The sequence below is a fragment of the Salvelinus sp. IW2-2015 genome, linkage group LG13 (assembly GCF_002910315.2).
Source record: "Salvelinus sp. IW2-2015 linkage group LG13, ASM291031v2, whole genome shotgun sequence".
Lineage (NCBI taxonomy): Eukaryota > Metazoa > Chordata > Actinopteri > Salmoniformes > Salmonidae > Salvelinus > Salvelinus sp. IW2-2015.
In genome coordinates, this window is record NC_036853.1 from 28,731,731 (window position 1) to 28,743,943 (window position 12,213).

Here is a 12,213-nt window from a genome sequence, read left to right on the forward strand (position 1 = left end):
GTGCATTCATAAATTCAGAGCATTTCGCTCTCGGAGCGTTCAGAGCGCACACTGRACACTCTGGCCGAGAAGTAAGGTTGTTCCAAGCGTTCTGACCTAACAACAGCAGTGAAGCACACAAACTAACTGGCTAACGTTGGCTAGCTACTTCCAGAGACAAATGAGAGAACAGCTCACTCTGACCATTTTACTCACCCTGGCAGAGCTGGTTAGGCTGTTTTCATGTTATCCAGAGCGTTGGTGACTGTAACTGTGCTGCTGGCAACAATTTAATTACGCTTTTTTGTTGACGTTTACTGACACCGGCCATATTCAACGGGTGTTGAGCGTTTGTAAATTTGTCAGTTATTCTGCACTCTGGCACACTCAGATGAGAGTGCTCTGAAATCGGAGTAAATTGCCAGAGCGAATTTAACATCTATGTCTATCGACAGTTGTTGCAGTGACATCATGAACATTCTATTGAAATGGTTACTTGCATAGTAGTGGAGTCTTTTGTTTAGTCATGTAGCTAGCTAGCTAAACAATGAACCATAATCTCAACTCTTAACATTACTACCCTGCATGAATCTTCAGGTAGCTAACCAACCAGGTTCAATGGTAGCTAGCTGGCTAACTTTAGGCTATAGCTAGCAATGCAAATGGCTCTGAGATACGAATAATATTACTACACAGATCATACACATAACGTTAGCTAGCTAGTATGCTTTAACTTGAAATGAAAACAACTTTTTGACAAAATTAGAAACGTGTAATATCTGAAAATGTAGCTTAGACTATCTTACCCGTCCGTATGCATGGGTGGACGCTTCTCCCTCTCTGTCACGGATGCCATGGTTGCCCTAAATTTGAAGTAATCCGGAGACAGGTGTTTTATACAACAGCCTTCTGTGTGTTCTCTTTTTGACTTCCTCTACATATTTGCAATCAAATGCCAGAATTATCTCCATCTCCTTAGTTATCATTCTCTAATTCCATCCGGTATTCCACCGATTTCAAATCTCGGTCCTCCAGAAAGTGGAGAGCAACAGTTTTGCAGTTCTACTATGTGATACCTTTAAAAAAGGCAGCGTTAGAAAGGATTACCTACATATACTGACCAGCTCATGTTATAGACAGACGCGTGCAACCTGCAAGACTAATCCGAACTCATCTCTCGGCATGTCCAGCCCCCCATTATCTCAGCCAATCATGGCTAGCGGGAATKTTCCTCACTTTTTCCGTAGCTAAACTAACTAGGCTCATAATTTAACTATTTTTATTCATATTTCCAGATAGCATACAAGTTTGTAATTAAGGGATATGAAAGTTCATATGTTCCAGAAGGCATTTCTGCCAAACAAAATACGCATTTTGATTAAAAAAATGTTTACGTTCAAATGGCTCTCCTACCCCAGTTTCCTGAAACGAGTCACATATGAAAGCAGATTTAATTAAATGGTACACTCTTCCCATAAATCTTACAGGTAAGTATAAGCCTCTTCAGAATGTAATGGAATGTATTTATTTTTGGTAATACCAATTACCCCACCGAAGATATTCTTTAAAAAAGTATACCCGGTCATAGAATAAAAAAGAAAGTTTTACATCTTCCTAAGTGTGAGGGAGTTTTTAACCTTCCAGACTTGGAATTGTATCAGCTCACTACCCAAGGCTTTTACTTGTGACATATAGTTAAATGCACTAAAGGGGAACAATCGGTACATGTTGAAGATGCTCATGCTCATCCCCAGAATCTTTTTATTTTCAAAGGATAAAGCTAAGAACGTTAACAACTTCATAGTTAAGAACACTATAACAATATGGAAGAAAAATACACTTATTCTACAAGAACAAATATCACTCCCTAAAAACACAACCCCTACGGAACAATCCTTGGATAGCTTTTCAGAATTCACCAATAAATTGGTCCACATGGAAAACTAAAGGTAAATGACTTGGTAACAGGAAATACATTTATTTCCATGATAGAATAAAAAATCTATTTTGGTCTGACCAATGTAGATATTTTCAAATCGATGCAACTTAAAAGTTACATATCACAACATTTTTTATTTTAAATCTTTTGGACATCAGAGCAACCTTGAGGGAATCTTATTTGAGTCAGAAAGAGATGTTCACATGATAGGTAAGACATACAAAATCTTACAGAGAGCATATCCAATTAATTAGAAAAAATATAAACTATTGGAACCAAGACTTAAAAATAACTGATGTTGGCACAAGATTGAGGGAATGTTGGAGCATAACTAATGAAATTACAGTTAACGAAAATGTAAACTTAATCCAGTATAAACTATTGTATAGAATKAATTTATTATACAAGAGACAAAATAAAAATTCTACAGCACAATGGCAGAGTCATATCTTAAGTGTAAAACTAACAATGACTCTGTAATGGCAGATTTCCTCCACTTCGTGAGAAGAGGAGGTGTAGGGATCGGACCAAGACGCAGAGTGGAAAGTGGTCATTATTTAATGAACGAAAACTGAACACTTACAAATACAAAAACAACAAACGTGACCAAACCGAAAACAGTCCCGTGTGGCACGAACACTGACACGAGATACAAACACGTGAACCCCGGCTGCCTAAGTATGATTCTCAATCAGGGACAACGATTGACAGCTGCCTCTGATTGAGAATCATACCAGGCCGAACGCACAAAACCCCAACATAGAAAACAACACATAGACAACCCACCCAACTCACGCCCTGACCATACTAAATAAATACAAAACAAGAGAAAACAGGTCAGGAACGTGACAGACTCAATAATCCATGCTTTCTAGGAATGCTATGAAGTCCAAAAGTAATGGGCAGAGCTATAAAGTTGGCTGTCAGAAGTATTACAATGTAAATGTACTTTTAATCTGTCTGTCTGCAAATTTCAAGACATGGCATATGGGGGTATAGTGAGATACCCAATGGGCTGATTCTCTTCTCATCACTCATCTTGAAAAAAATGTATACATAGGCGACTGAGAAAAACAAATCTGTACAATTTAAGGCCATGTGGCAAACAATAATGCAGGCACTAGGGAAGGGAGTGTGAGCATGCGGATCCAGGCTGATGAGATGTAGTCGTTGTTTGTGTGCATCTGTAAATCAATGTTTGCATGTGTATGTTTGTACCTAGTGTTGGAAAAAATATGAAAAATGGAATAGTATAAATTTAAAAAAGAAATGGAAACAAAAAGATTCTCGTGGGGAGGATGATCATGTGAAAGTTCAGATAAAGTCTGAGCTGTTTGATCATAACAAGAAAAGTCATGAGCAAGCAGCTCTTTGCTCATGCATAAGATATGTCAAAGCACTTAGAAAGCTGAATATTTCATGTGTTGCAAAGAGTAGTTGCTTTTGGCTCAAATTCTTTAAAGTTGACTGTTTCTGCTATTGCTTCAAATATCCATCAATTCATCATTCTCATTGTGCATTTGATATGTATTTTCTCACTGTATGTATAATGGTTAGCACAACAATGCTTACAGGTATGTTTTCCCAGACTCATTGGTATTTTCTCTCTCCATTTCCCCCTGTGCAGCAGCGGCCCCTGAAGCAGTCCCTCAGTAAGTCCCTGTGCAGGGATAGCCACTGGAAATGCCTGCTCCTGTCCCTACTCATGTACGGCTGCGTGGGAGCCATGACCTGGTGCCACGTGACCAAGGTGACGCGGCTTTCCTTCGACAGTGCCTACAAGGTCAAGTCAATGATGTATCACGAAAGCCCMTGCTCCAACGGTTACATCTACATTCCTGTGGCCTTCATGGTCATGCTATACGTGGTCTACCTGGTGGAGTGCTGGCACTGCCGCACCCACAACGCACTGCTGTACAAGGTGGACTTGGAGAGTGTGGGTGAGCGCATCGGGCGCATGCAGCAGGCCACACCCTGCATCTGGTGGAAGGCCATCAGCTACCATTACGTGCGGCGCACGCGGCAAGTGACGCGCTACCGTAACGGCGATGCCTACACCACCACGCAAGTGTATCATCAGCGTGTCAACACGCACGTGGCCGAGGCGGAGTTTAACTACGGCAACTGCGGCGTGAAGGACATCTCCAAGCAGCTGCAGGGCCTGCACAGCTTCCCCGTCACCAAGCTGAGGTTCACCAAGTGCTTTAGCTTTGCCAATGTGGAGTCGGAGAACTCCTACCTAACCCAGCGGGCCCGCTTCTTCACCGAGAACGAGGGCCTGGACGACTACATGGAGGCCCGCGAGGGCATGCACCTGAAGAATGTAGACTTTAAGGAGTATATGATTGCCTTTTCGGACCTGGACCACCTGCCCTGGTACGTGTCCAACTACGTGTTCTGGGCAGCCGCTGCCTTCACCTTCTCCTGGCCGCTGCGTGTACTGACCGAGTACCGCACAGCCTACCTCCACTACCATGTGGAGAAGCTGTTCGGCTTCGACTATGTCCCTGTCACACCGTCCGAGGAGCGACCATACTGCCACCACATCCCTAGGGTCAACACCATCGATTGCACCGAGCTGGAGTGGCACATCCGCTCCAACCAGCAGCTGGTGCCCAGCTATTCTGAGGCTGTTCTCATGGACCTTGCTCAGCTCTCCTCAGGTGGTGACAGCAATGCCAACACCTACTCGGTGTGCGGCAGCTATGGCAGCTACCAGCAGAACTGCGAGCGCTGCCCCCGCACCATCAGCAGCTCATCCATCTTCTCGCGCAGTGCTCTGAACATCTGCAACGGGACTAGCCCACACATCCCCTTCAGCGCCAGCCGTTTCTCATTGTCGCGGCTCTACGGTTCGCGGCGCAGCTGCTTGTGGCGGAGCAGCGGCAGCCTCAATGAGACGTCGTGCCCCACAGAGAGCACGCGCTGCCTGACATCGTCGGACCAGCCAACTAGTGAGGAGAACCCACCGGACTACCAGGACGCACTCTACTTCCCCGTGCTCATTGTGCACCGCAACGAGGGCTGCCTGAACCATTCGCTGCACATGAACGGATCCTGCGTGGAGACCACCCTAACTCCCACCTAGTCTAGACCTGAACAAGGAATGTAATGTCACTGTCCTTTCTGCTGGAGGTTGATGACTGAATAGTAGATCTTCTTTTCCGTTCCAGGGAAGGCTTATATGGATCTATTTCCCCCCCAATTAGACCACAGAACGACACACCACAGGCATTCCGGACCCCTTCCAGACCTCTTTCAACACAGTTTGTCAAAGACAAACTCCACACAGTACTGGATTAAATGCACCTTTTGGATGCTCACTCCACCTTTCCAATACCTTCCCTTGTAGCCCAGCCCATCTCAAATGATGTCCTCCAATGATATGTTCATCGTAGTAAGTAATAGACAATGTAACTATCTCAAAGATTGTTTGAAAAAACGACATTCACAAGCATAGTCAGTCTGAGACAAATGGACTTAGTGTTCTGAGAATGATGTTGCACAGCACCACCATTCTGGACCAATCACAATGCTCTGTTCATATCAGTTCATGCTAGCTTCCACATTACCTATAAATAGAGAATATGTGTAAGCAAGGTACACTAACAGACATTTGGACTAAGAAAAAACTCCAACTTAAATCATAGTGCATTTTGTGCAACTTTAATGAGAACATCTGTTTGTGATGTTGGATTAAATTGATGAAATTGGTTATTTTGTGAGAGGCTTAGAAGRGATATCTTGTGACTGAAAATCCCGACACAGCTCAACAGTAGAGGCCTCCATTGGAGTTGACTCATAAGTGGGGCGTGAACTTAAGGAACATAAACAATATTTATTCAAGCCTTAGAGAGCAATTTGGAGATGGCAAGGAAAACCATCACACCACACAAATTATTGAAAGCAGGAAAAGTTGAAAACAATCAGACCTTTCCTCCCCCGTAAATGCATTTCTGGCCATTTTAAAAATGTTGCTGCATGTATCAAAGTAAATTCAGACAGTCTATAATTCATTTTCCCTCGAGCTCATGGTTCTCAATTCAAACATTAAAATCTAAACGCATTTGGGGCTATGGAATGGTGTATTTGTTTGTTTCGAGGTCAACAAGTTTTTCTGGAATTAATGCTCTTTCATGATGATGATGGGAGATACAGTAGATACAACATTCACTTAATTAGCAACAGGAGTAAAATATCACAGGATGCAATGATATTCCCACTTCCTGACCCTCTAAATATAGCAACATAGTCAGAGCCATTAATAATTTAGTACAGAAGGACTAAAGGACACAAGGACTTCAAACTGAATCCATGAGAGAAGTCTTTCATCACATCATGTTCCTTACTCTTAATATTACTGTGTCACTCTTCACTTAATTTTAATATATTTCTGATTAAATAATACATCAGCTGTCAATAATAACCTCAGCATGTCCCCTATTTTCAATTACTATTCTTTCTCAAAATAAATTGTATTATGCATACAATCATTTGCTTCAAACTACCTCTTATTTGTTTAGGGATTTAAGTGCCTGACTGTGGGTCCTTTAAACCTTAAGTTTGGCTTAAAAAAACACCTAAACAACATACAGTACCAGTCAAAAGTTTGAACACACCTACTCATTCAAGTGCTTTTCTTTCTTTCTTTTATTAGAATAGTGAATAGATCAGACCTATGAAATAACACATACGGAATCATGTGGTAACCAAAAAAGTGTTAAACAAATCAAAATWTATATTATGTTTGAGTAGCCACTTTGCCTTGATGACAGCTTTGCACACTCTTGGATTTCTCCCAACCAGCTTCATGAGGTAGTCACCTGGAATGCATTTCAATTAACAGGTGTGCCTTGTTAAAAGTTAATTTGAGGAATTTCTTTCCTTCTTAATGTGTTTGAGCCAGTTGTGTTGTGACATGGTTGGGGTGGTATACAGAAGATATACCACCCCAAATCCATATTATGGCAAGAACAGCTCAAATAAGCAAAGAGTAACGACAGTCCATCATTACTTTAAGACATGAAGGCCAGTCAATCTGGAAAATGGCAAGAACTTTAAGTTTCTTCAAGTGCAGTTGCAAAAACCATCAAGCATTATGATGAAACTGGTTCTCATGAGGACCGCCACAGGAAAGGAAGACCCAGAGTTACCTCTGCTGTAGAGGATAAGTTCATTAGAGTTAGCTACACCTCAGATTGCAACCCAAATAAATGTTTCACAGAGTTCAAGTAACAGACACATCTCAACATCAACTGTTCAGAGGAGACTGTGTGAATCAGGCCTTCATGGTTGAATTGCTGCAAAGAAACCACTACTAAAAGGACAACAATAAGTTCAATAAAGGTTCAATAAAAAAATATAAATAATAAKAAGAGACTTGCTTGGGCCAAGAAACACGAGCAATGGACATTAGACCGGTGGAAATCTGTCCTTTGGTCTGATAAATCCAAATTTTAGATTTTTGGTTCCAACCGCCGTGTCTTTGTGAGATGCAAAGTAGGTGAATGGATGATCTCCACATGTGTGGTTCCCACCGTGAAGTATGGAGGAGGAGCTGTGACGTGTCGGGGTGCGGCCATACACCATCCCATCTGGTTTGCGCTTAGTGGGACTATCGTTTGTTTTTCAACAGGACAATGACCCAAAACACACCTCCAGGCTGTGTAAGAGAAGAATTAAGATGGTTTGGGATGAGTTAGACCGCAGAGTGAAGGAAAAGCAGCCAACAAGTGCTCAGTATATGTGGGAACTCCTTCAAGATTGTTGGAAAAGCATTCCTCATGATGTTGGTWGAGAGAATGCCTAGAGTGTGCAAAGCTGTCATTAAGGCAAAGGGTGGCTACTTTGAAGAATCTCAAATATAAAATATATTTTGATTTGTTTAACACTTTTTGTTACTACGTGACTCCATATGTGTTATTTCATAGTTTTGATGTCTTCRCTATTACTCTACAATGTAGAAAATAGTACAAATAAAGAAAAACCCTTGAATGAGTAGGTGTGTCCAAACTTTTGACTTCTACTGTATCTCTCCTACCCATTCATACATCCAACAAACCAACCAACCAACCAGAAATAAACTTAGTAACAGATACACTCAACATTCACTGTTGATAGCAATATACTGTATACTGTATTTTACTTCTAGTTTTCAGTGGCTTCTGATGAGACAGGACATCTAAGTGAGGCTGGCACCAATTATTCAAGATGTGCTTTGTCTATTGTTAGAAAAAGCAGGCTAACAAGCTGGACCACATGCTGATGCCTATCAGCCATCACAGAGATCTAAAATAGATTATGGCCTGTGTTCAAACACGGATAATGTCAGCTCTAATAATAAACCATGAGGATTTTTGAAGATCTGAGAATAAGCATAATCACAACTGATCTCATTTTCTATGTACGAATATCTAATTTCCACTATAATTTTTTTCAAGGCAAGCCCAGGCATAAACCACATTTGCATGACCTTTTGCAAGACATGTAAATAATATTTGTAAAAAAGTTCAATAAACGTGTACAGAACCAATATATAAACTACATAGAAAGGGTGCTCAGCTCATAAACTGAAAAATCCAACAAACCCACTGCCCCCAGTCCCCTGAAACATCAATATAATATTATGGTTTTGAAGGTAGCAGTCAAAGGGTTTTGTTGCTGTGATCAACATAAAGCTTACCTAAGAAGCTGGAGTTAATAAGGCCCAGGATAAGAGCTAAGCTGATAGCCAGTCAGTCAACCTTGGCATAACCCTGGTGAATTCAGGGGGGTGTGCCGGCAGAGCTCAGTAATCTATGCCCAGGGCGTCACGCTTACAATTCATAAATCGTTATTAGATCAATACATCAAGGGTAGATTCTCACTTCTTGGTCTCCTACTGACAATTTCATTTCTTACCTCAGAAATGACAAGCATTATCTGCTGGTGTTGTTATGTGATTGGATTGACTGGACTGATCACTTAAAGACATGCTCCAGAACTTTGGTGACTAGTAAGTCTTTTTTTAAACTCCCGCTTCGGACTGAATGTGTCAATGTGTAGTTCAAACATGCATAATCTACAGGCAGAATTACTGGCTTACCTCTTTGCCAAATAAATCCCTATTTTGAAAGCGACTGTTTACTGGAAGCTGTGCAGCGCTATTTACCCTACATTTTCTCCCACGTGGGACAGCCCCCTAGCAATTCCAGTTCCAGCTAATTAGCTTTACCTACAAAATTAGACATATTTTGTGAAATCTGGTAATTCATTTATTTTTTTATTTTATTTAACCTTTATTTAACCTGGTAGGATAGTTGAGAACAAGTTCTCATTTGCAACTGCGACCTGGCCAAGATAAAGCAAAGCAGATCGACACATACAACAACACAGAATTACACATGGAATAAACAAACATACAATCAATAATACAGTAGAAGAATCTATATACAGCATGTGCAAATGAGGTAGGATAAGAGAGGTAAGGCAATAAATAGGCTATGGTGGCAAATTAATTACAATATAGCAATTAAACACTGGAACGGTAGGATGTGCAGAAGATGAATGTGCAAGTTGAGATACTGGGGTGCAAAGGAGCAAGATAAATAAATAAATACAGTTTGGGGATGAGGTAGATTGGATGGGCTAATTACAGATGAGCTATGTACAGGTGCAGTGATCTGTGAGATGCTCTGACAGCTGGTGCTTAAAGCTAGTGAGGGAGGTAAGAGTCTCCAGCTTCAGAGATTTTTGCAGTTTGTTCCAGTCAATGGTAGCAGAGAACTGTGTGCTCTCCGCCAACGAGAGCACACAGGTCGCAGTGGTGGGTAGTATATGGGGCTTTGGTGACAAAACGGATGACACTGTGATAGACTGCATCCAATTTGTTGAGTAGAGTGTTGGAGGCTATTTTGTAAATGACGTCGAGGATTGGTAGGATGGTCAGTTTTACTATAGTATGTTTGGCAGCATGAGTGAAGGATGCTTTGTTGCGAAATAGGAAGCCGATTCTAGATTTCATTTTGGATTGGAGATGTTTAATGTGAGTCTGGAAGGAGAGTTTACAGTCTAACCAGACACCTAGGTATTTGTAGTTGTCCACATATTCTAAGTCAGAACCGTCCAGCGTAGTGATGCTGGACGGGCGGGCAGGTGCGGGCTGCGATCGGTTGAAGAGCATGCATTTAGTTTTACTTGCATTTAAGAGCAGTTGGAGGCCACGGAAGGAGAGTTGTATGGCATTGAAGCTCATCTGGAGGTTAGTTAATACAGTGTCCAACGAAGGGCCAGAGGTATACAGAATGGTGTCATCTGCGTAGAGGTGGATCAAAGAATCACCAGCAGCGAGAGCGACATCATTGATGTTTACAGAGAAGAGAGTCGGCCTGAGAATTGAACCCTGTGGCACCCCCATAGAGACGGCCAGAGGTCCGGACAACATGCCCTCCGATTTGACATACTGAACTCTATCGGAGAAGTAGTTGGTGAACCAAGCGAGGCAATCATTTGAGAAACCAAGTCTGTTGAGTCTGCCAATAAGAATGTTGTGATTGACAGAGTCGAAAACCTTAGCCAGGTCGATGAATACGGCTGCACAGTGATGTCTCTTATCGAGTTTGTTCTACAGGATGCAAATTTCTGTTTGAAAAAGCTAGCCTTAGTTTTCCTAACTGCCTGTGTAGATTGTAATCATCTTATGAGCAATAACAAAAATAGCATTAACCATATACTGTTATATCTCTTGCAGGTGTAATATTGTTTCTTTCTCTTGATGTGTTTCTTCCTTATACCTATTACCTTTATAACGCTAGTTGCAACTTGCCACTGGAAATTGTAACTAGATGCAAAACAATGGGGTCTCACCTCATCTATAGCACATCTATGCAAGCCTTATAACTCAGGATTGTAGTCTGGATATCCACCTTAAGTTTGTCATATATTCTACCCCTTAACCTTGTATTATTATCCCTGTCTATCGATTTGATAGTGCTAGTTGATTGTTTCCCAGATAGAAGGCAGTAAGGGCTCGCTTAGGGCTGAAAAACAGCCGGAACCGGTCCTGTGCTTCTCCATATCCCATGATTTAAAAACCCATAAAGGGCTAAATTATTTTCAGCTGATACACATGTTCAAAGTCTCCAACTCAAGGAACTTCAGAGCACACCTAGACGTKTATTCATAAAGCTTCTCAGAGTAGGAGTGCTGATCTAGAATCAGTTTAGCCTTTTAGATCATAATGAATAAGATTATATGGTCAAGGGGGACCTGATCCTAGATCAGCACTCCTACTCTGAGAAGCTTTTTGAATACACTTCTAGGTGTGCTCTGAAGTTCCTTGAGTTGGAGACTTTGAACATGTGTATCAGCTGAAAATAATTTAGCCCTTTATGGGTTTTTAAATCATGGCATATGGAGCAGCACAGTACCGGTCCTGGCTGTTTTTCAGCCCTAGGTGAGGCAAAAGAAAAATTGGCCCTCCTATACCCTGCAAATCTCGAATAGTCCCAGTAAGAAACATTTCATTGAAAAGACATCTAAAATAGGTATTTTCCAGACGTTGAAGTTAGGTTCATTTTAGGTTCTGAATGAAAGGTGAAAATATGTATTTTCCGGACGTTTAAAATATGTATTTTCTGGAGGTTGATATCAGGTTCATTTTCGGTTCTGAATTAAAGTTGAAAATATGTCTTCTCCGGACATTGATATCAGGTTAATTTTCGGTTCTGAATGAAAGTAGACGTCTATTTTTGTACCAAATCAAGGCCAGTCCAGACTGGACCAAATCTGAACCAAACATTGAGGTCTACGTTTTGGCCAAATCAAGGCTGGTTCAGGATAAACCAAATCTGAACCAAAGACTTCAGTGTCTGTTTGTGCTTACTGGGGTGTAGCTTACAGTGTCAGCCCACAATGGAATTTTATGAATGCCCATCCATGTGGTAGGCCTACCTTATTCCTGTGACTAATCAATTTGGCTATTTAAGTTCTGAATGTCAGTTCTGAATGTCAGATACACAAAATCTGCTACATGATTTATGTTAGGTACTGTTTTTACAGTATGTTGGTGGAACACCGCAGCGATGCGTCTCTCCAACAGCACCCTGGAGAGGCGCACTGGGAGTGGACTAACAAAATATATTGCACCCCTGCCTTCGACAAAGTGGGCACTGCTTATCACAGGGCAGCATCAGCACTCACCTAAAAATCCCATATGCCACTGGTTGAGAGAAATTGTCATTGTTTTTGGGCAGAATTATGTGAGGTTTTATGTGTTGTTGGAGGTGCGTCTTGGTCAGTTTAACACTGTAACCATA

The 12,213-nt window shown here is 41.5% G+C and overlaps 1 protein-coding gene across 1 annotated transcript in view; it reads left to right on the forward strand.

Moving 5' to 3' along the window:
- Nucleotides 1-9,714, forward strand: part of LOC111971675 (transmembrane protein 151B-like) — a 37,693-nt gene extending 27,979 nt beyond the window's left edge. Inside the window, exon 2 of the mRNA XM_023998523.2 lies at nucleotides 3,546-9,714. Within this exon, the coding sequence (XP_023854291.1) occupies nucleotides 3,546-5,006 (1,461 nt within the window). The 3' untranslated portion in view covers nucleotides 5,007-9,714. The remainder of the gene's footprint in view (nucleotides 1-3,545) is intronic.
- The last annotated feature ends 2,499 nt before the right edge of the window (nucleotides 9,715-12,213 follow it).